Raw genomic sequence first — 24,766 nt, 5'->3', positions numbered from 1 at the left:
GAGATTCTGAAGCAGAGCACAGCTGTGTGGAGCTCCTGACTTCTTCTTCTTCTTTTGGCACAAGAACATATATGAGATAGCTCCCATTCATTAAAGAAACCATCTTGGGTCTGCTTCTCTGGTTTTCTTGCTGCTATACCTGTCCCGAGTTAAACCACAAGGTTGAGAGCTCGGCGTTTGGGTTTCCTTCTGTTTTGCTCTTCTCTTCGGGTCGTTCGGATCGGGTTGGGTTCAGATTCAGTAAACCAGACCCGACCCAGAAAATAGTTTGGATCCTAAAACCCGGACCCGCGGTTCTAAAATTCGAGTCGGATCAGATCTACGCGGGTCGGGTCGGGTCACGGGTCGACCCGACCCATTTGCAGCCGTGCTCCATATTTATTTCTTGCCGTCATAAACCCTAAAGAAGAGAGGGGAAGAAGAGCGGGGACATGGGGAAGGTAAAGGGAAAGCAGCGGCAGGACAGGTTCTACCATCTCGCCAAGGAGCAGGGCTACCGCTCTCGGGCCGCCTTCAAGCTCCTCCAACTCGACGCCAAATACCGCTTCCTCCCCTCCTCCCGCTCCATCCTCGACCTCTGCGCGGCCCCCGGAGGATGGCTCCAGGTCGCCGTCCGCCACGCCCCCGTCGGATCCTTCGTCGTCGGCGTCGACCTCTTCCCCATCCGCCCCATCCGCGGCGCCCACGCCCTCGTCGAGGACATCACCACCCCGCGATGCCGCGCCGCCATCAAGCGCCTTATGGACTCCAATGGGTGTTCCGCCTTCGACATCGTCCTCCACGATGGCTCCCCCAACGTCGGTGGTGCCTGGGCGCAGGAGGCCACCTCCCAGTCATCCCTCGTCATCGATGCCCTTCGCCTGGCGACCAATTTCCTCGCCCCAAAGGGCACCTTCGTCACCAAGGTACTTATGTGTTTATCGTTTTCATTTGGTTCTTGAAATTAAAGTTTCCCCTACGATCTTGATGTATAATTGGATTCTGACACGATGTGCTTTTTGCTTAATATGGGCTGATTTGCGTTTAGAATCTTTCTGTAGGACTTGTAAAATAGGGTGAAGTTTGGATCTTTTGGTGCTTTTCTTGTCTTGATTGGTTTTAAATATCCAAAAGATGCTCTTTTTTCTCAGAAAAAAACTACGTTTAGCTGGTTTCATGTGAATTTGATGTTCAACTCATCTTTTCTGAAAAAAATTTACAGAAATTACTTGATTTTTGATTTCTTTGCCCTTTAGGTTGAGATTCTTGTAACTAATCTTGGTAGAACTGAATTTTGGTGCATCGGTTAACCTATTCTGATGAACTTTCTTTTGTTTCTTAATGTCTGTTACTTTTTCTTACCAAAAGAAATGTCTGTTATTTTTACTCAAAATTTCTTTTATGACAGGTTTTCAGGTCACAGGATTATAGTGCCATCATATACTGTCTCAAGAAGGTGCAGATTTTTTATTCCCCCTCACCTAGGTTATCATCTCCTGCACGTGTTGATAATAACATATCTAAGTCTGTAATTTGAATGGCAGCTTTTTGAGAAAGTTGAGGTGACTAAACCTGTGGCTAGTCGATCTACATCTGCAGAAATTTATGTTATTGGTTCCAGGTATAAGGCCCCTGCAAAGATTGATCCACGTCTTCTTGATGTGAAGCACTTGTTTCAAGGGGCTATTGAGCCCCCTAAGGTACATAGATGCATGTTTTCTGTTATAAATATTGTTATGTTTCAACAGTCTTTGAAAGGTTTTTATCATTCTGCATTGGTATTCAATGATGTAGGTTGTAGATGTTCTTAGAGGATCAAAGCAAAAGAGAAATCGTGAAGGGTAAGCTTTCTTGTAGGTTGGCGACATGCTTTGCACTGATGATGTCAGATTAAATAATCATGCAATAACTTTTGTTGGCAATCCATCATTTGACTTTATTTTGTTACGGTCTTTAAGATTACCTTAGTTTTCTTTCTTCCTTCTAGTCATTATATTTAAGAATTTTCTGGTGTTGAGGCAGTGCATTGTTGTTAATATCGATGTGATAAAAGATCCTTTTAACAAATTCATTTTCTATTTTGTTGATATTATGCTTCATATCTTCTATATAGGTATGAGGAGGGAAATACTACCTTGTGGAAGGTGGGTTTAGCTTCAAACTTTATATGGTCAGAAGAACCACTGGAGTTTCTGGGTTCAGTCAATGCGTTATCATTTGATGATCCAGCTTGTTTATCGATCAAAGATCATGAATTGACTACAGATGAGGTAATATCACTCTCACTTATTGCTAGCTGTTACACGAGTTGGTCAATTTTGATGCTTTTTTTTTTTTGTCTTACGGAAGATTATTTATTTATTTATTTACTTATTTATTTATTTGTTTATAAAAATACCAGATTAAATCTTTATGCGAGGATTTGTATGTTCTGGATAAAAATAGCTTCAAGCATCTCTTGAAGTAAGTCTATACTCCACTTATCCATTTCTAGTATACTATTATGAATACAGCTTGCGCTGAAACATTATCTTGAAAATATGGAAGCTTATTATGGGCAGGAGCATGATTTCAAATCTTCAGTTTAGAAATTTGATATATACAGCATGCTCACATGTATGTGCATGTATTCATATCACTACTTAGTCTAGGTTGTCAAGCTATCTTGACTATAACATTCTTGAAGGTTAATAATTTATGGTACTTTCTACAATCTGACAATGCATAATTTATCTTTTTAGTCAAGATAGATCAGTTCTTGAGTTGAAAAGGGACTCTGAGTGAGAATCAAAAATTGCTATATGTGTCATCTTTAATCTTTCATAAGTGCGAGAGTATGACAATACCTGAGTTTTTTAAGTGATGTGTTTAATTATTTCAAAAATGCCATTGCTAGGTTGAATTATGTAAATATGGTTATATACATATGATCCTGCCTGTTCATGTTTTGATGCAACATTTGGTGGTTACTCATAAATCAGCATTGACCTCCATGGACTAATGACCCAATCATTGATGTCTCATCTTTCAATTGTGGAACAACATATCAACTTTGGCCTGTAGAAGACGTCTTCTATTACATCTGTACTAAAGGTTTGATTTATGAACTTGATCCTTAATATCCACCCTTTTGGAAGGATTGGAGAAATGAAATAGGTACCAGTGCATTGCTAAAGTCAATATTTTTTTGAAGTAGAGGGTTTAATAGAGCTAGTAGTTGGCTTGCTCCATTAGTGGTTATTATTGGGTGTACTGGGGAAGATGGTGGTGGGTTGAGTTGGATTAGTGTTCATAATAGATGTAAGAGGAGAGGAAGAAGAGGTGTGTTAGGGGAGCGTTGTGGGAAATGGAGAGAGACATGAGGTTTGTTTTGTCAGGGGCTTTGAGAAAGGTTTAGTTCTTGGTAACCTAGAGGCATTATAAGAACAGGCGCTAAGAGAGCAGAGAAATATATGCACAAAGGGTTGGGAGTTAAGGGCATTGTGTTTTAAGGAAACAAAGGAAGAAAACTTGAGACTTCGGAAAGAGATGTGCTTTTTACTGGCAGTGGAGCTCAAACACGTTGAAACCTCTCCTTTAACTATAGCCTAGCATGACCATTATGACATAAGAATCTCAAGTGCAAGATGTGATCCAGCCTATTTATAATTGGATCCATTTTGGGTACTTGAGAAAACTGGTTCTGAAAGAGCCCAAGAACTTAGCTATTTTAGATCATTTAGCAAATTGGCACTCTTGTTTGGCATATACTTCGATGTAGGGCAATCCAATCTGGAAATGGTTGGGTTTGCTAGCTAACAAGACTATTTGTTTTTGCTAGCCAAGAATGCCATATAACCCATCCTAAGATGTGTGACAGTTCATAATTGACTTGGTGGCCTTTGTGTCCAACAAAAACTTAATATTGACTAGCTAAAGGAGCAAGCACAAGTCTGAAGATGGGTTGGACATTAAATGTTAGAATATACATGCAAATATATAATAACAGAAAGTGAATCTTGGAAATAAACTATTTAATGATTGCTAACCAGAACCATGGTGTTGCTGATATAAAGCCATGATTGAGTGAAGAAAAGCTTATTATGCATATGTTCATACAGATATATCTTGAAAACTGTCCTCTCCATTTGTCTTCACCATGTCTTGTGAGCTACGAGGCAGCATTGGTCTTTACCTTTAAATGGAACCAAAATTCTTGCACTCAAAGAAATCTAGTAGCATGTATTCAGCTTGTGATGTTTGGAATATGATCTCAGATTCTTTGGCTCGTTGCCGGATTCCTTGTATACACTCTTCCTAGAATTGCATCTTGCCTTGGCATTTTGTAGCATGTTTTGCAGCTTGAAGCTTGAAATGGCTCCATTCTATGGATGCATCATTGATCACAATTGTAATAAATATAATGAACCATGAAGGTGAGCAAAGTATTCTTTGCATGGAAAAATTAGGGTATCTTTTATTACAAAAGCTTTTCTTGTGCCCTGCCTTTTGAATAAGCCAAAAAAAATTCAAACTGGGTTTTCCCACGTATTGGTCTAGACAAGTGCGCATTGCCAAATCAATAACATAAGATATGCTTGAGATGCCTATTTGAGGTAAAAGCATCACTAGACGAGAGTCTATTTTTAGGTGGGTAGTGTGAGTAAACAAGCAACATGTTCTAAATCATGTCAAATCTAAATAGCTCTTCAAAGTGGATAGGTTGTTTATTAGGATGGTTTAGTGTGAAAATCATAAAGTATTTGTGGGTTACAATAAGACATTGACTTGGAATGTATTGCTGCAAATCAAAATAGGACGCATAAGCAGAGCTACTTGAAGCCACAAAAATAAGTGGAAAGCTCAAATCCTCTTTCAAAGATAAATTGGTCTTGGAGTCAGGAGATACTTTATTTCGGAATGTTTGGGGAGTCAGAGTGGATAAAGCTTTGCTTTACTAGAAGTTGAGCTTCATTTGGAGCATAGAGCATCTACTACCTGTTCTTATTATATCATGTATTTGACCTATTTTTTGGTCCATGCCACCTACTATAATAAACTAATCAAGGTTAATGTTGGGTTTGCAAGATGTTATCTCTTCTTACCTCAAGCAATGATACCAATAAATACATGCCTAATGAGAATGTAGGTGGACAGTCATTTTAAAGTTTTGGAAGGTTAGCTATATATCTAGGCTTTCCTTCAATTTGCTAGTTCATAAGCATTGTATAATTATCAATGACATGAAATATGTGTGATCTTGGATCTTTTGCACTGCAAAAATAGAGTTTCTAATGTTGGAAAGCATCAATTGTGTCGTGTAGCTTGCAAAGGATGGTGAAGTCAAGTTTTGGGGGGGGGGGGGGGGGCGGGGCGGGCGGGCAAAGAAAGAGAAATATATCTTCGATATTATTAAGTATTTGTATATGTGCATAATAAACTTTGTTTTTTTCAATCTCGGCTTCATATCAACTATTATTTAGCAGAGTTCTAGTTATTGGCTCTGATAATATAATTTCTTCCAAGGTTCCTTTGTGTTTCATATATATTTGCATGCAAAGGCATTGGTTTTTCCTCTTTCTAGATGTCCAACTTCTTCCAAATTTGTGATGATTGTTTTGTCTCCAAAACAAGTTTTTGTTGGTCAGGACTATGCTCACACTAACCATTGACTCAGGCCCATTGTCGAATCCTACTCAGTAGATTGTGCCCTGTCACAAAGAATGTGACATGCATTCTAAGTTAGGCTTAATGAGGATAGGAGATCATCTACTTTCTCAATAAGATGAGCCATGTTTTTCCTTTTGGTTCTGACTTTGGATATGCAAACAACCAATATTTCCAAGGGCTTGGTGTCAAGCTGTTGACCACCAACATTTTCTAAAAACACTTGTGAAGCTTAGGAGAAAAAAGTGATAAATTCTTATGTTTACTTTGTGCTTCGACATGGAAAATATTCAATTTCGGCATCTAGAAGCTTATGCCATCGAGCAAGGTTGGCTTTGGAGAAGTGGAGGTGATCATCTGCATAAAGGTAGTGGAATATTGGCCTAGTGCTAGGTGGAAGATTGACCCTTCTCAAATAATCAACAAACTATTTTTAGATGTACTAGAAACTGGGCATTAGAAAAAACTAAAAAGTTATAAATAAAATTAAAAAAATGATAAAAATGATAAAAATTATATATAAAATATAAATAAAATTAAACTATTGTATCAAATAAAAATAAAGAAATTAAAAAAAGAACAAATTGGAAAAGTTTCCAGTACAATCTTCTATCTGAGAATGGCTGGATTTTGTGATGATTTTAGAAGATCATCTTGAATAGGCAAAAGGGAAGGAGAGATGATGGGGAGGTCCATCCGCAATTTGGGAGGATTTAATGAGACAGAGGGTGAGATATATTGGGGGAGAGAAATTAGCTAGTTTCCATCCTTGTTTGGGAGAGAAATTAGCTAGTTTCCATCCTTGTTTTGGTTGGAATGAATAGTATTATTAGATGAGGGGAGTGTATGTTTTGTAAAAGAGTTGATACAATCCTAAAGAATATCCCAATATTTAAAATTTCCTTTTGTAATACTAATGGGAAAGCTTGGGAGAGCATCTCCGAGCATAAAATGAAATTATAAGGCTATAAAGTATTACCTCGTTTCATGTCCACAGAAGAAAGGAAGTTGCCACCGGGAGCAATTAACGAACAACACAAATTTAGGATTTCAAAGATAGTGTTGATCGGGGGTTCCATTTGGCATGAAAAGGACACTCTTAACATAGTCCCACCTTGTCCTATCATTGGCCTTTTCTATATCTATTTAATAGCCATTGATGCGTTAGGAGGGCTAGTTGATTCAAGTGAATAGATTATCTCCTGTTTTGGCCAATTTTTATTTTTGAGATGGATCTCAAGGCAACATGACTAGCTTACTCGATAGCAATTGGCTTGGGAATGAGGGCTTTAAGCCTATTAACAAATATTTTAGGCATAAACTTATGAAGAATGGTGCATATGCTAATAGGTTAGAAGCGGGATTCCTTGGCAGAACTAAAGAATTTAGGGATATGGGTTAAAGTTGATTTCCAATCAGAAGGTATGCGACCATTCTGAATAAACCATAAGGTAACCGTATATATATATATCATCCCTTAAATAAGGCCAGTATAACTTGAGAAAAAAAAGAAGCTGGAAATCCATGAATTCAAGGTGCATCATCATGGTGGAGAAACATGAGAGTTGATTCGATTTCATTGGTGTTGATTCGATTTCGTTGGTGTTGATTGGGAGGGTTTGGTGAACATTTTTTTGGTTAGAGACATGAAAATAATCAGTGCCAAGTCTCCATGAAGCATGTCTCAAGGAGGATTCAACGCACATTGAAATAATGGAAGAAGATATTGCAATAAATTGGAGTTGCATGATCATTATCGGTAAGACTAGTAACTTTATTAGATTGACAAGGAAAAATAGCATGCCAACTAAAAAAAAAACTAGTGTTATAATCACCACAGGGAAGCCATATGGTATGAAATTGGCTCCAAAAGGTTTTGGCGAGCGCTAAATAGTTGCATGCCTGGGGAGCAGAGATTGTAAGCTTTAGGTAGTTCGCCTTCTTCCATTTCCTTCTGCTGAAGTTTAGCAATGCAATCAGCACCTGCTAATTTATTCCATTGCTTAAATGCAAACCATGTTTGGTTAAATTATATTAATTATATCCTGGTTAGTTTTTAGCAGTAGAAGGCCATGCCTATTCTACCTCCAGCAAAGCAGATGAATACTCATAAAACTAAAAGTTCTTGAATCTGAAAGATGACCTTTCTAGGAGCAAAAAATCAAATTGAGAGTAGCAAGGAGTGGACAATGATCCAAGCCTATGTTAGGCAGGTGAACACCACCGGTTGCTAAGGTGTCCATCCAAGCGTGATTGACAACTTATCTGTCGGGTCTCTCCCACTCGGCAGCAAATCCATCTTAAATATAACACCATGTGAAGTGCAGTTCTTTGAAGCCAAGATCAAAAAGACCATGAGTTTGAAGAAAAGTTTTAAATTTTCTTGCTTCCAAATTGTTGATGAAAATCTTTTCAGATTGAGATATAGTTGAAATCCCAAAGCAAAAGAGTTGGACAATTGCAATCTGGAATGTGTGGAGCTTCATTGTGAAGGTCTGTATGTTCCTAAGTTGACGTAGAGGCAAAAATAATACCAAGTAACCAGGTAGTTTGCTTGCTAGGATCATTGATACAATATACTGCTTCTTGGGAATTTATCAAGTAGCCAACCTCCACTAAATGCTCTTTTCAGATGATAATAATATGACTTCAAAACCCAGCGGGAGGGATGGAAAAGACCCTTGAATATATACCAAGAATGTGATGCAACTGTGAAATAGAATCACTTAACATTACAAGTTTTAAAGAGCACAAATTTGAGTTTATTAGTAAAGGAGGGTTTATTAGCCCCTTGGTAGCCTGGTATGTCTTTCTTAGAAAAGCCATGAGCAGTAGAGGGGTAGATAGATAGGCTTTGGAGAATCAAGACCGAAGGGTGAGGCAGCAAGGCTATTAGAGATTATCTTAACAAATTCATTCGATTTAGAGCTGTCCACCTTTAGAAGGGCATGCCTAGAAACGAGGATCTTCGAAAGTAGAGGGGAAGAATCAGTCAAAAGCCACTTCAGCCCCCTCCCTTGGCACAACACATTGGTCTTGCAAGTCCAATTCTGGAATTACATGTTGTCCTTCATGGTTAATGAGATTCTTCACCCATTTGCTTGTCTTCATCATTAGTAACTGTGGGAATATCCTCTTGGTGAGATCTGTTCCGTTATCTAGTGGATTTTTATGAATAAATTTTTTTATGTCTGAGAGCAAGAGCTGCTCATTTTGACCCCATGATTTCATAAAAGGCTAGTTGTAGTCTTGACTTATTTTGGAATGTCATCAACAATTGCTTAGGTTGCTCCACAATCACTGTATTGGACTGGAAAGCAAATTGAGACCCAAATTCTGCAAGCTTTTGAGTCCAGGGTTGCTTGTTCTTGTTGGCTAGTTTATGAGAAGGCATAGTACCTTTTTCCACTCTGGTTGCCCTTTTGATTGGAGTGATTTGTACTCTCTTGAATCAGCTACGCAGAAGCTGGTTAAGCCAGGTTAGTGTTTGTCAAAGGTTCAGCATCATATGGCAACAAACTCTGGAGTGCATCTGCAGGCTTTTTCCTACTACGAACAATCTACAACCTATATAATGGTTAGATTTTTCAACACTTTGTTCGCAAACTTTAGACACCCCTGATGAAAGCAAATTGAATAAATTAATGTTATCCGTTTCTGTTGTAGGCAGATGAGTATATTCTTCTTTTTTTTTGGGGGGTACAAGTATAATCTTCTCCCTAGTGGCCAATTGTCTTGCACTTGAAATGGCCACTAGTAACATTATCATAAATGAAAGGTTGCTAGAAACCTTTCTTTTTTATGCCAATAATTATTCTTGGTGCTAGAGGCTTGGCGTTATTAATTTGGGCAGGAGCATAGTAAAGAAGATTTTCACGTTGCTCTTTATGCAAGTGTCAAGCCAAAGAGTACCTAAGTACTGGCAATATTAGAGCTTAGTGTCGCATTGCATGCATGTCTATAAATTAACATGGACTGACAATTGGTGTTGGTTTACTTACATAGATCGCAGATCACCCATTGGTATTGGGTAGATGGCTTGAATTTTAAGAATTATTGGACTAAGAGGTATTGAATCTCTGACAAACAGAAGCTAGCTGCTGTGGTCGTTGGATGAGATTCATAGGATATCGTAGTAGCGTTATAGTTATTTTAGTATCTAATTAAATCGAAGCTGATGATCTTGTAGTAACTTTATTTTCTATGATCATGTCTCTCAATGTGAATCCATTATGGTATTATATGCCCTTGTACCAAAGGAATAATTTGGCTGCTGGGTGTAATTGTGAATGAGCATAAACATGTTCCAGCATACATGTCTATGTAAAATAGAGAATGCTGGTATGTCCTATCGGATAGAAATTTTTATTAGTCATGGTTGTTTCTTGTCTCAAGTATATTTGATGTTTTTTGTTTTGATTGGGTTTCTTTATTGACATGTGTCATAAAACTTCAAGATTGGAGCCCCCCACCCCCCTCTTTCCCCCTTTCCTTTCTTTTTTTTTTTTGGGTAGGCGGGGGGGAATATTGGGATAAGACACCTGGTTCTGTGTGATACTCTTGAGAAAGGTGCGTAGAAGTGAGAGGAATGCTAAATAAATCTGTTATAACTTTGAATATGATATAATACTTCAGCTTTTATTTTTGGTTTGATTTATTGGTCACTGTCATCCTTTTGCAGAAAGGCATTCCCTAGAGTTTAATTGGGATTTTTATTAATTTCATCTTGTTGTTAATAGGTGGCGCCTACGCATAAGAAAGGCATTGTCATCTACTGAGAAGGTTGCTGCAAAGACTACTGATGTTGAAGATGACACAAAGGGCAATGAGGACGACCGCCTACTAAATGAAATGGAAGAGTTAACATATGCTTTGGAACGAAAGAATAAGAAAGCAAAAAAGCGTCTTGCAAAACGCCGAACGAAGGTTTGTTGATTGGTTTGTTTTAGGTAATGTGTTATATGTTTTGTCTATTGATCTCTTTTCATATTTTGTATTTTTGCAGGATAAAGCACGCAAAGCAATGGGAATGCAAATTGATGCTACTGAAGATAGTTACTTTGACCAAGATTTGTTTTCTCTTTCCTCTATCAAGGTCTGTAACTGCACTCATATGATTATACTGACTCTTTGTGCAAACTGCAGTAACTTCTGACGGTGCATAGTGTATGTTCTGATAGTCTTGTATGTTAGAGTCCACTCAAGTATAGTGATTTTTTTTAAGCTCTCATTGTTCTGTCAATATAAGTAGATAGGAACAATGTAATAATGTTTTTTATCCCTTCACTGCAGCAGATGATTTGAATGGCTTATCTTTGAGAAGTAAATAAATAAGGCTTGCCAGATATGTTAAATGATGACAAATTAAATCATTGAACTACAAGAGATATGTGCATATATAATGTGATTTCAGAAGAAAGTTCTTTTGCCTTCTTAAGTAATATATTGGAATGCAGTTGACAAAATTTGTTATTAACAATTAGCCATCAATGTGGCTCTCCCCTGATTTCGCCTTCTGCATAGGCTTCTCTCTTATCTTTCACTGGTCATGTTCTAGTATCAACACGAAGTGATATCTGAGTTTTATTAACTCAGCTGTAATTTTGGCATCTGTTGTAATCGTACGTTGCCAGTGCACTTTAATACAATGCCGGTGCACTTTAATACAATGTTTAGGATTTAGGAATATTTTTTTCCCTCTTTTATATTTAGTTTCGGTAATTAGTGGGTTGAATTTATTTTAAAATTTGCACGTCTGATGATATGGCCATCTTTACTTCAAAATTTCCACCTGATTATAAAATGTGCACCTGTACTTTGATGGTCCACTGTAGGTTGGTCTGTCTGCCTTTGACCTAATATAGAGAGCATGTTTGCTGCTATTGGATTTAATTTGTGCACATTGGCCCCCTCGCAACCCCCTACCCAAACTGCTATCAGGACTCTGTTTTCTACCTTGCACGAGACAGCATGTGCTAGAATATTCTCTCTCATCTTGCTTTTTGGGACTGGAAATTTGGCTTCTGACGCATTTAGCTCAAAGTATAGTTGATTTGATGACATGTCAACTAGTTAAATGTCATGGAGGCTGAGAATTTTTTGGTGCTTTATTATCATTCCTTCCGTGTACAGGGGAAGAAAGAACTGCAAGCAATTGACTCTGTAGAACTTGAAGAAGGTGGCAATGATATCCGAGACAGTGAAAGTGAGGAAACTCATGCAGCTGTTGGTCATGGGCATTCTTCGAGTGAAATGGACTCTGATGAAGAACAGAGGAGGTAAAGTTGAGAATTCTGTTGACATGATGTGGTGGTGTGGGCTGTCTTTATTATGCTTCTTCATTTCAGTAAATGATGCATTCTTCTCTTTCCCACCTACAAGCAAATCTTACGACTGATAAGATTATAACTTCTTAACAGGTACGATGAACAACTCGAGGAAATGCTTGATGAAGCTTATGAACGATATGTGAGTAGAAAAGGAGGAAGTACTAAACAACGCAAACGTGCAAAATTGGTTATTTCTAGTGAGGACGGGTTGTTAGAGGTAAGGTTTTCAACTTAAGATCTTGGCATAAAACATGTTTATGTGGAGGAAATAAGATTACAAGACAAAAAATGCTATTTCTTCATGCATTGTAGAATGAGGGCTGTGGTTTGCATGAAACTTTTTTTATGCATGCTCATGTATTATGGTTTTTAAGGTTGGGTATTTTGATATCTTGGTTGGTACTCGGCATGAATCATGAATTTTGGTTATTGAACCTCTTGTTCAAAATGCTCTGGTAGGATTACGGGTGGATATGGATGAAATATCATCCTTAGAACCATTATATTGCCCTCTGACTTCATTGAACTTTATTTACCCTGGCCCACTGAGACACAAAAAAATTCTTACATAGTAAGTGTTAACCATTACCAGCATTACATGGTAAGTTAATGTACTGCTTTGGTAAGTACTTTCTATTGACTAGTTAAAATGATATGACGATGATGCAATTGACATAAAAATGAAGGATTAATGTAGTAATCTGACAGAATTGAACTTTCCTAGAAATCTGTTTTCTTATGTCACATATAATTTCCTGAGAACTTTGTATGAGAAAGATGTATTATTCACGTTACACTTGAGAAATGTGTAGAACAGGTCTTTGGAAACACACAAATAATGCTCAAAGTTAGGGAAAGCTGCAGAGAAACCTGATCAAAAATTGATAAAATTGTTTCTTTCAGTAGTTCCTAGTTTCATAGGAAATGCATATGACAAATAGATCTCATTCACTTTCCACTTGGGGAAATGAGGAGAAAAAGTCTTATGAACCATACAAAAAATGCTCAAAGTTTAAGGGTAAGCAGCAGAGAACTTTTTCAAATATTGATTTTCTTTTGGCAGCTCCTAGTTTCCTATGAGCTTTCTCTATGCTAAAAAATAGCTTCCTGTTTCTCACTTTGGTGTCCTATTCGAGATTCTATTCCCTTTTATGTTCACATAGCAAACTACAGCTTAGACAACGAAGTGGATAGTCAAAATATTCCTAAAATGATTTATTATCACAAAATCGCACAACCCACTCGACCAGATTGAATCATTTAAAGCAAATGGTATGAGCAGTATAATTGAAAGTGAGTGGTTGGACTATTGTATATTTTATCATATATTTAGGGCTGCAAATGGGCCAGGTCATAACTTGACCTGGTCCCGACCTGTCTAGGCCTGATTTGACCCTTTTTTTTGGGACCCACAGGTAGGGTCTAGGACACAGATACAATTGTTTGAATAATTAGATTGGGCCTTGGTCATATGTTTTCCTATTCGACTTGTATACTAATTAAGTCTATCAACAGGTCAAATATTAGATGGCACTATCCGGCCTGGTCTAGTTTGATTCTGCTCAACCCAAAAATGCATAATTTTAGAATCCTTTGAACCTTATATGAGTATCCAATTTCCATGTCGAGGTTTGTTGGCTGTGTATCAAGGCTTTCTTTGCGTATGTTGAAGACTTGATAAGTGCGAACCAAGTTATTGTCTGTTACAGTAGTAATAGCAATCCATTTTAACACCCTTTTCCAATTCTTTTTTCCTTTTATCTATGATATTATTTTTCTTCTAAATGCAAATAAATACTTTATTATTTTATCGTACAATGGACTTGAACCTAGGCCAGATTTAACCCAGTCACTAATGCACGGGGTTGGTTTTGGGTCTGAAATCGTGATCGAAGATAAAATAAGGTTGGGTTCGGGTCATGCTTGCCTCGTTGGTCGTTGCTGACCAGTTTGTTACAGGCCCACAAATCAATGTCATGAGGAAATCGGATGGTATACTAATGGACAGGTTGTTTTAGGTGAGGCTTAAGGCAGCCAATGTTGGAGAGTAAGGTGGTGGCATTTTGATTTATCTGTCTACCATATTTGATGGCAAAAGCTTACATACCTGAACTCTCCTTTTGCGATTGGACTTCTCTATCTAGCTATACTTCTTTATTGAAGGGGCATGTGTAGAGTGACAATGTAATTAAAAGGGCATCTAATAGAGCCCTAAGACAACTAAAATAGCGAAAGAAAAAGGTCTTCAGAGCTTATGTTACCTCCACTTAACTAGGAAAGAGAGGGTGAGTCTACCTCCACCTATCTCTCCACTTTTACTATGATTTCTTTTTCCTTGAAACAAATCATGTGCATAACATGTGCTAAATGTTGGTAGGTGAGTGACATAATAGTGAGGCCTCCCAATGCCTAAGCGCTAGGTGAGCACCCAAAGGTCAAGGATATTAACCTTGGAAGAAGTAAGGATTTACACCTATAGCTGATGTCTTTTCAAATGCCCATCATTTCGTTGTTGAAAGTTGTTGCAGTAGTAGCAATAACTGCCTATAGCCATGGCGGCAGTAGCAACAACCCATTGCAATGCATCTCCTAGTTGCCAATAGAAAAAAAAGGGGAAAAGGGAGAGAAAAAATTCTTACTGCGACCACTAGTTGCCAGTGCAAAGCTTGCACTCGCTCTTCTTTCCTCCTCGTCCTCTTTCTTCAAGGGACAATAGACCAGGGTGGGATGGTGGATTTTGCGGTTTAAGTTAACAGATCAGGTACTCGGTCATTGAAACTCAACATGATAAAGCCAACTTGACACACCTGTGCTTTCTAGGCCCCATAGGAACCTCTTCTAGGCTGAGGGGACTGCTTTGATGCCCTTTTAAGCGCCTAGGCCACTTAGCCCTAGGCAAAATGCTTTGGGATATGCCTTGCCGGAGTATGCACCTAGGTAGTTAACAAAAGGACTCCTAAATTTGAGCATAACTTACGAGTTGTCCCTGCCTGCATATCTTGCAAAGACATATCATCCATGCCCAAATTTGTGTACCATTGATTTCATATATTTTATACAAGTATAGCAAGTAGATGGTCAAATTCTACTCTCAAACCTCACATTTAGGAGTAGAATGATAATTTAGACTTAATGTATGTCCAAAATCACTCTTTCACTCACTTCATTATGTTTAATTATTTATTTGATGCCTCTATAACACTCTTAGGCTTCTTCTATGTTATTTACAGCCTTTTGTGTCTCTACTTTGCATTTGTAAGGGAAAACTTCAATCTTTTCTCTAAAGACTCGTTTGGTTCGTGGGAAAAATTTTACCTCACTGGAATGTTTTTCTTAGGAAGTTGATGCCTGGGTATATGATACCTAGAAAAGTGGTTTTTTCATATTTGGTTGACCATAGAAAAGTGAAACAAGAAACACACTTTTCAGAGTGACTTATGTTTGGTTGAACATCTACTTTTCTGAAAAAATAGTTGTGTAAAATACTTGTTATGCCCTTAATAAAGGGTCTACAAGGAAAAATTGTCACACGCATAATTTTTAGAATCAGATACTTGGAACACCTAGTTCTAGAGGTTTTGAAGGTTCAACACCAAAAAGATAAGAATATATTTTTAATAGCTGTTTTTCTATATTTTTAACTATTAAAATTACCACAATTCATAATATATTTTTAGTAGCTATGTTTAAATATTTTTAAATACTTAAAAATAGCTATTAAAATCTTTATTGGGTTGAGTTTTTAGTTAATAGTTAGACAATTTCTTTATATTGTGATAATTTTAAATAGTTATTAATATATTTTTATATTAATATTACCACAACTTCTCTATATTGTGGTAATTTTTATTGTATATTTTTAATAGTTTAAGATTATGTATTAAAAATAGCTATTAAGAAGATCATGATAGCTTAAGGGCATTTTTGAAAAAAAAACATAATTTTAATGTCGTGGGAAAGTGGCTTTCTTATGTCCCACACAGGTTTTTTTTCTATAAAATGAGGAAAACTTATTTCCATGGGAAAGCTAATTTCCCATCTCTTTGCTTTATTCCCCCCATTGCCTCGCCCCGCTCGCGCGTCTTCTTGTGAAACAAATGAGTCCTAAATATAGAGTTGTTTTTTTCATCATAGTAAGGGGATGGACTGTTTCTACTAGGAAAGGTGATCCGGGACGATCTCTAGCACTTACGAGCGTCTTGGTTGTCTCAGCCCCACGCTAGAGGAACCACACGACGCGCGGGAGGAAGCGCGTTCCGAGTTCCATGCGAGGAGAACCATACCCGACGTGTGTTTTGAGTTCCATGCGAGGAGGAGAACCATCCCGACGTGAAGATGATGGTGAGTCCCATGCATTCGCCAAGCAGGAGGAAGCTCGAGCCGAGCCATCCCACATCATGCACGGTAACCATTGCATGGACGTGGGAGTGAGGAGCGTGGGATGCGTGTTCCAAGCCTACTCCCGAGCCATCACGCATCCGCGCCTGGGTCCCACCTCAAGAACTATGCACAACGGATGGGGGAAGTTTTCCAAACTAACCCGCGTGACGCACGAGTTTTGTTGCATGGCATAATCTCATGCAACGTGGGACCCGGGAGGCTTTGAAGTACCTCTAAGCCATGCATGGCTATTGGGGAGAACGTGGGATGTGGGGGAGTAGCATGGGAAGCCAGTTCTTTGTTCCATGCAGTTGCACCACATAACCACTCCACATCTTGCTCACTCCAGAGGAAGTGGTCCACGTCGGGTTCGTGGGATTATGGGAGAAAGAAGGAGCTTTTGTAACAGGGAGAGAAAGAGAGAGCTGGGGAGAGAAGCTTGAGAGTTCAAAGGAAGAGATAGCCTCTGTAGTAGGGAGTAGACCTTGTAACAGAGAGAGTCACATCAGTGTATGAGAGCTCTTCCCAATATAACCCCTTGGTCCCAAAACATTTCTCTCTCCTATTTTGACAATCAGAACGAAGGCTTTGCGATTCTATCTCCCTCATTCGGATCAAGTTTTGGTATCAGAGCACTAGATTCTTGCCTGTGCATGGTTCTAACCAAATCTGGCTACCAGGCCACCGGCGAACCCTTCTCCCTCTTGGAAGTTCATCGTCGGCCAATAAAGAAGACTGAACCTTCATCAGCGATGTCCGCCGACAATGAGCAGGAACCGGACCAGCTCGACCTTACTGCAAAGGTTGATCGGCTATCCAGTCAGCTGGAATCCGTCATCGCGTGGATCCACACCCGGACATCTTCTTTACCACCAGCAAGGGCCAAAGAGGATGACGGTGATTTTCCTTCCCCAAGGGTGCGCGTAATGGCTGCCAAAAACAAGACTGAGGGCACCTCGGTTTTGAAGGAGGATGACGACTACGATCCTGATGGTGCAAGCATCGCGACGCTGGTAGAAGAGAGGTCTCGGCCTTTTAAAGTCGAGGCTAGAATTGACATTCCGACGTTCGATGGCACCGTCGACGCGGAGAAGTTAGATTCCTGGATCGATCAACTGGAGACTTACTTCACCCTTTACGGGTTTAGTAGCCACGAGAAAGTCGCATTTGCACCACTTAAACTATCAAGCCATGCATTGGCTTGGTGGAACTCGTACCTGAAGGACAACAGTGACAAGGAGGTGACATGGGGAGAATTCTCTCGTCTCCTTCGCCAGGAATTCTACCCAATGGGATACTCACAAGATCGATGGTTCCGCTGGCACAACCTTAAACAGCGCCACAACCAGACCGTGCAAGAATACACCACCGAGTTCCGGCGTCTAGCGGTGACGCTGGGCATCTCCCTCGACAATGAAGATGTCTTCACCAAATATGTGGCTGGTCTGCATCGACAAATTCAGAACGAGATACGACTGTACAATGCGACCGACGTCTCGAGTGCTAGTGGTATTGCCATGGCTATCGAGTTAAAAAACAAACCCGGCGAACAGAAGGCCTCCGAAGGCGTCCAGAAAGAAACTTCTAACCATTTCCGTGACAAGAAGCACACTCGGAAAGGTAAACCTTCCTCTTCGTCGAATGTTGACAAGTTCTGTGAACATTGCAAAATTTCAGGACATGAGAAGGGGAAGTGCTGGAAACTCCATCCGGAACTATTCCCAAAAAAGTGGAAGAAGGATGACAAGAGCAAACGCGCAGCGGTAACGACGGTTTTCACCGAAGCTGTCGAACTCGGGCGGGTCGAAGGTGTGGATAAGAGTCTGTCTCTGATGGTCAGGCCGAAGGAGACAGTCTCGAATCCGCCGACCGTACCCGATGAGAAGGAAGAGCTGTTCACCCTACGGATCCAAGTGAAACAAGAGGTGATAGAAGCCATTGTCGACACCGGCAGCCAGAAGAACCTGATCTCGGCCAGCTTAGTTCAAAAACTGGGATTGGAAACAACACCACATCCACGACCGTATCCACTTGGATGGATACAAAAGGATGTGGAACTTCGGATCAACCGCCAGTGCAAGTTCCGTTTCGCCATTACCAACCAGTACATCGATGAGGTAACATGTGAAGTAGTTCCTCTCGACATATGCCAGGTGATTTTTGGTAGCCCATATCTTTGGGAGCGTGATGCCATCTACTTCCGGCGAGCACAGAAATACCAGTTTGAAAAGGATGGGAAGAAGTACATCATTAACAAGGATAATGCCAGCCATGCGATTGATCTGGTGTCTGCCTGTCAGGCAAGAAGGATGGTGAATGCTTGCCAAAAGTTTGTGCTAGTAATGATCCGCCCGATAGAGTTTGAAAACAAGGTATCAGCACTAACCATGTCTTGCAGGGAATTGGAGAGCCAGATGGGGAAGCTACTCGGCGAGCATGCGGGCCTTTTTAAAGAGGCTTGCGGATTACCACCAAAGAGAGCAGTGGAACATGAAATCCAGCTTATTTCTGACTCAACGCTTCCTAACCTTGGCATGTACCGCAACTCGGTGTTGGAAAATGAGGAGATCAAGCGGCAGGTGAATGAACTGCTCGAAGGTGGTGTCATCAAACCGAGCAGCTCCCCCTGCGGCTCGCCGGTAGTGCTTGTGCCGAAGAAAGATGGAGGGTGGAGAATGTGTATTGACTACCGCGCTCTCAACAAGATTACTATTAAGAATCGGTACCCTCTTCCACGCATTGATGACTTGCTGGACCAGTTGAAGCACGCCACTGTCTTCACCAAGCTGGACCTGAAATCCGGATATTATCAAGTCCGGATCCGCGACGACGATACCTGGAAGACCGCATTCAAAACGCGGCAGGGGCTATTCGAATGGCTAGTAATGCCATTCGGACTCTGTAATGCTCCTGCCACCTTCATGCGGCTGATGAACGACGCTCTCCGGCCGTACATCGACGACTTCGTCATTGTATACCTTGACGACATCCTGATCTACAGCCGGTCATGGGAGGAGCACTTGACGCATGTGCGTAAGGTGTTCGAATTGCTGGAGAAATATCAGTTGCGCCTGAACCAAAAAAAATGCGAGTTCGGGAAGCGGACCTTGGTGTATCTTGGGTTCGTGGTGGGCGAAGGGGAGTTACGAGTCGACCCGGACAAAGTGAAGTCAATCAGAGATTGGCCCAGGCCCCGGTCTATAACTGAGGTCCGGAGCTTCATGGGTGCTTGTCAATACCTAAGAAAATTCATCCGGAACTTCTCTATTCTGGCCTCCTCGCTGCATGCGTTAACGAAAGCCAATCAAAAGTTCGAATGGACTTCGAAACATGAGGATACCTTCCTTCTATTAAAGAGGAAGATCAGTGAAGCGCCTGTTCTCGCTTTGCCCAATCTTCAGAGACCATTCGAGCTTGAAGCAGATGCGTCAGGGTACGCCATGGGAGCTGTGCTACTGCAAGAAGGGCGGCCCGTGGCATACCATTCTGAGATGTTCCAAGGGGCTCAGAAAAACTACCCAACGTACGACAAGGAGTTGCTTGCCCTACATCAAGCAGTAAAACACTGGCGAGTCTATCTCTTGGGCAAGGAAACAGTGGTGCACACCGACCACCGGCCGCTCCAATATCTGCAAACTCAGTCCAGGTTGCAGCAGGCGCGTCATATGAAATGGATGACGTACCTCCAACAGTTCAACCTGGTGATCAAATACAAGAAAGGCATACACAACAAAATGGCTGACATGCTCTCGAGACCGCCAGCTGCAACCCTTTGCTTATCAGCGGTTATGCAAGTGCAGCCAACCACCCATGAGGAGTACGCCGGCTGGTATTCAGAAGACCTTGATTTTCAAGGCGCACTAGCAGATGTTGAAGCAAGGAGGCCAACCGAGTTTGTCCTACGGGATAAACTCCTCTACAAAGGAGAGCTGCTATGCGTACCACGAGCGGCCGAACGTGTGTGCTGGATACGGGAGGCGCACACCTCAAAAGTAGCAGGTCACTTTGGAGTTACAAAGACTCTGCAGAATCTCCATCGATATGTCTTCTGGCCGCGGATGCAGCAGGACGTGGTCCGATTTGTGAAGGGCTGCGTGTTGTGCAGCACATCCAAACCCGCCAATCGGAAGGTCGGGTTATACACTCCACTGCCTGTTCCGACACGCCCATGGGAAAGTGTCTCAATGGACTTCTTGGGTGGCCTTCCAAAGACACGGCGGGGACATGACTACCTATTTGTTGTAGTCGATAGGTTCTCAAAAATGGTGGTGCTCATGCCTTGCAAGAAGAGTATCACAGGTGAAGAGGCGGCACGGCTTTTTTTTGAGAATGTGTGGAAAATCTTCGGGCTTCCCAGCTCAATTGTTTCCGACCGTGACAGTCGTTTCCTAAGCAAATTCTGGTGTTCTCTGTGGGCCAAGATGGACACAAAGCTTAAACGGAGCACGGCCTTCCATCCACAAACGGATGGCCAGACCGAGGTTGTCAACCGGACCATTGTCCATCTTCTCCGGGGCTACAATGCTCGGCATCCTAAAACTTGGGACGATAGCATTGCTTTCCTACAATTTGCCATCAATCACACGGTGCACAGCTCGACGAACAAAGCTCCAGCCGAAGTTTGCTTGGGTTTTCTACCACAAAGCCCTTTTGACTTGGAGTTCATGATCGGGCCTACACCACGAACAACCAGAGAAGGAAGTGATATGACAAGGGCACAAAAGTTCTTGGAAAACATCAGAAAGGTACACCAAGAGGTAGAACAACAGTTACAAAGGGCCCAGCGGAAATACAAAGAACGTCATGATCGGCACCGAGTCAGTGGTAATTTTCAGGTGGGTGATCTTGTTTGGTTACATCTGGGAAAGCAACAACTGAAAGGTGAAGGGAAAAAGCTTAAACCCATCCGTTATGGACCTTTTAAGATTCTTCGAAAGATCGGCGACAATGCCTACCAACTAGAGCTGCCAGTATATATGGAAATGTACTCGGTTGTTAACATTGAAAAATTGAAGCCCTTTGAGCCGTCAATGCTGGACGACGAGCCGGGTGAGACATTACCGACTGTAGAGGACTTGGTTACCGCACAAGAAACTGTGTTGGCAGAAGATGCTATCTTGGAACGGAAGACAACCACAACCCGGCGCGGCACTAGGGAGTCCTTCCGAGTTGGACGAAAGGGCCAACGACCCAGTGCGGCAAAATGGTTCTCAAAGGAGACTGGGCAATCCCAGTTTCCCCACCTTCGGTTCTAGAACCAGCAGGAGCTGGCTCCTCCTAAGGAAGGGGAGCCGTGATCCGGGACGATCTCTAGCACTTACGAGCGTCTTGGTTGTCTCAGCCCCATGCCAGAGGAACCACACGACGCGCGGGAGGAAGCGCGTTCCGAGTTCCATGCGAGGAGAACCATACCCGACGTGTGTTTTGAGTTCCATGCGAGGAGGAGAACCATCCCGACGTGAAGATGATGGTGAGTCCCATGCATTCGCCAAGCAGGAGGAAGCTCGAGCCGAGCCATCCCACATCATGCACGGTAACCATTGCATGGACGTGGGAGTGAGGAGCGTGGGATGCGTGTTCCAAGCCTACTCCCGAGCCATCACGCATCCGCGCCTGGGTCCCACCTCAAGAACTATGCACAACGGATGGGGGAAGTTTTCCAAACTAACCCGCGTGACGCACGAGTTTTGTTGCATGGCATAATCTCATGCAACGTGGGACCCGGGAGGCTTTGAAGTACCTCTAAGCCATGCATGGCTATTGGGGAGAACGTGGGATGTGGGGGAGTAGCATGGGAAGCCAGTTCTTTGTTCCATGCAGTTGCACCACATAACCACTCCACATCTTGCTCACTCCAGAGGAAGTGGTCCACGTCGGGTTCGTGGGATTATGGGAGAAAGAAGGAGCTTTTGTAACAGGGAGAGAAAGAGAGAGCTGGGGAGAGAAGCTTGAGAGTTCAAAGGAAGAGATAGCCTCTGTAGTAGGGAGTAGACCTTGTAACAGAGAGAGTCACATCAGTGTATGAGAGCTCTTCCCAATATAACCCCTTGGTCCCAAAACATTTCTCTCTCCTATTTTGACAATCAGAACGAAGGCTTTGCGATTCTATCTCCCTCGTTCGGATCAAAAGGATGTATGTATCAATTAAGAAATGAGAAATAATCAATTTTCCAAACAAAAGACTTGGTTCTTCAAGACATTTTAAAACCCAACTCAACCTAGTTTGTACATTTGTCGTGATTGGCAATCTTTTCTGTGACTGTATTTCATCTGTTTGATACAATTGATGCCTTGATTGTTTTTTGACCATGGTTTGAAGCAAGGTCCGCCGAACCGGTACGGGCCGGTCCAGTCTGGAACCGGTACCGAATCAGCGTGGAATCTAGTACCAGTAGCTTATCGTTGGAGAACCGGTACGGAACCGGCGTGGAATCTGGAACCGGTACGGGATCGGACCGGATCGGTATCGTACCGGTCCGGGCCGCTACCATTACGCTGATTAGTACTAGTACGGTGGACCTTGGTTTGAAGTTTCATTAAATTTTCTACACTGAACTCTATAGTTCTGGTCTTGGTCAAATCCAATCCTTAACTGAAGCCAGTTTTGATCTAAACAGGTGGAACCAAGCTATATGTTGGCTCTATATCTTATTTGTTTGCATTTCTTCTTTTATTTTTAGATGTTGAGAAATGTTACTCTATACCAACTTTAATTTTGCGAGTTTTGAGAACATTTGGGACTGTGTGATATCAGATATCAAGGATATTCATAGGAAAAATGTAAATTTTTGACATAGGTATGGTTATCCTCTAATCAAAACTGTGGATGTTTCTGTTTGTTATATTTTAGGCTTGGTTGTATTACAATAATATTATATGAAGATGTACATTATGGATTTTTTCTTCTGTTTGAGTGTAGTGTGTCTGTGTTGGAAGGGCAAGCTATTGATTCTATACAGATGCTGTCCTTGATGTTAGAGAATATCATTTTTAAAATTTACATTTTTCTAATCATTTTTCTTTGTATATAACTCTACTGTAGGGAGCTGATGACAATGTAATTCATTCTGATCAAGATTCTGATCAATATCAGAGTGACAAAGAGAAGAATCCTCTCATGGTACCTTTGATTGAGGAGGAGCAGCCAACTCAAGAGCAAATTATGGAGCAGTGGTTCAGTCAGGATGTATTCACTGAATCGGCAGGTGTGTTTGAAAAAAGTGATAGTGAAGAAGAGAGGGAGGAGAAATCACTTGTTCTTAAAAAGCCTGAGAAAATCTTCACCTTCCCAAAGGATGCAAGCCTCCCTACAACACAACCCCCTCAACAAGATGATGGTTTTGAGATCGTCCCAGCAGAGCCCATGGAAACCAGTGATGACTCGTCATCGTCCTCTGATGATTCGGACGAGGATGATGAGGACACAAAAGCTGAAATATTAGCGTATGCAAAGAAGATGTTGAGGAAGAAGCAGAGGGAACAAATTCTTGATGATGCCTACAACAAGTACATGTTTGATGATGAAGGTTTGCCTAAGTGGTTTGCAGAGGAGGAGAAGAGGCACTGTCAACCCATGAAGCCAGTGACTCGAGAGGATATTGCTGCTTTGAAGGCGCAGTTTAGGGAGATTGATGCGCGCCCAGCTAAGAAAGTAGCAGAGGCCAAAGCACGTAAGAAGCGAGCTGTGATGAAGAAGATGGAGAAGGCTCGCCGGAAGGCAAATTCCATTGCTGACCAGACTGACATATCTGAAAGATCAAAGGGAAAGATGATCGATCAGATTTACAGGAAGGCAGTGCCAAAGAAGCCTCAGAAAGAGTATGTAGTTGCAAAGAAGGGAGTTCAAAACAAGGCAGGTAAAGGAAAGGTGCTAGTGGACAGGCGCATGAAGAAGGATTCAAGGTCTCGTGGGTTGGGAATGCCTGGAAAGGGTGGATTTAAGAAGGGTAAAGGTGTGAAGGGGAAAGTAAAGGGTCCCAAAGGCAAAAACTCTGCAAAATCGTCTGGTAAGAAGGCAGGGAAAGGGCAGAAGGGACGCAAGGGGGCCGTGCATGGCTGAGGTGGTGGTGCCAACTAATATGTGCAGTTTGGTTCCTGGCGCTTTCTTTCCTATGCTTTGCGAGTGGAGCAGCTTGCAGGCCATAATCATAGGCTTTCTGAACTTATTTACCCCATTCTTCCGTTATCAATTTTGGTAAAAGCATATTTTCTAATATAAGCTCTTAATCATCATATGTTTGTAACTGCTGCTACATGTGAATGACTGGCAGTGCAGATTTTAATGGAAAACTGGTTTTGGTTCAACCTATACTCAATGGCTTTTGTGATTTAGAACTTTTAAGCACTTATTACTTACTATCTGAGCTCTGATTAAGTTGTAAGGATAGATCTCCAGAAATGTCAGTTGTGTACAGGGTTCACCATGATCGATT

At 41.3% G+C, this 24,766-nt stretch overlaps 1 protein-coding gene across 1 annotated transcript; it reads left to right on the top strand.

The window, feature by feature from the left end:
• Positions 1–393: 393 nt before the first annotated feature.
• On the top strand, positions 394–24,642 carry LOC103720214 (adoMet-dependent rRNA methyltransferase spb1-like). Its single transcript, XM_039125597.3, has 11 exons — positions 394–905; positions 1,388–1,435; positions 1,524–1,679; positions 1,774–1,820; positions 2,093–2,249; positions 2,381–2,442; positions 10,365–10,551; positions 10,631–10,720; positions 11,758–11,903; positions 12,045–12,171; positions 23,377–24,642. The coding sequence occupies exons 1-11, from the start codon at positions 432–434 to the stop codon at positions 24,391–24,393; spliced, it is 2,511 nt and encodes an 836-aa protein (XP_038981525.3). The 5' UTR covers positions 394–431; the 3' UTR covers positions 24,394–24,642.
• Positions 24,643–24,766: the final 124 nt, after the last annotated feature.

Source organism: Phoenix dactylifera, chromosome 1, assembly GCF_051530095.1.
Source record: "Phoenix dactylifera cultivar Ajwa chromosome 1, Ajwa_hap1_PhDact_Kaust_v1.1, whole genome shotgun sequence".
Lineage (NCBI taxonomy): Eukaryota > Viridiplantae > Streptophyta > Magnoliopsida > Arecales > Arecaceae > Phoenix > Phoenix dactylifera.
Note: the sequence above shows the minus strand (reverse complement) of the source record. Positions and strands in the feature narration are given on the sequence as shown.

What these genes read in the sequence shown, in the direction of transcription:
- LOC103720214 (XM_039125597.3), top strand. Translation starts at nt 432, where the DNA reads ATGGGGAAGGTAAAGGGAAAGCAGCGGCAGGACAGGTTCTACCATCTC. An exon ending in CAAAAGAGAAATCGTGAAGG is followed by an intron (nt 1,821 to 2,092) that starts GTAAGCTTTCTT and finishes TCTTCTATATAG; the next exon opens with GTATGAGGAGGGAAATACTA. An exon ending in AGCTTCAAGCATCTCTTGAA is followed by an intron (nt 2,443 to 10,364) that starts GTAAGTCTATAC and finishes TGTTGTTAATAG; the next exon opens with GTGGCGCCTACGCATAAGAA.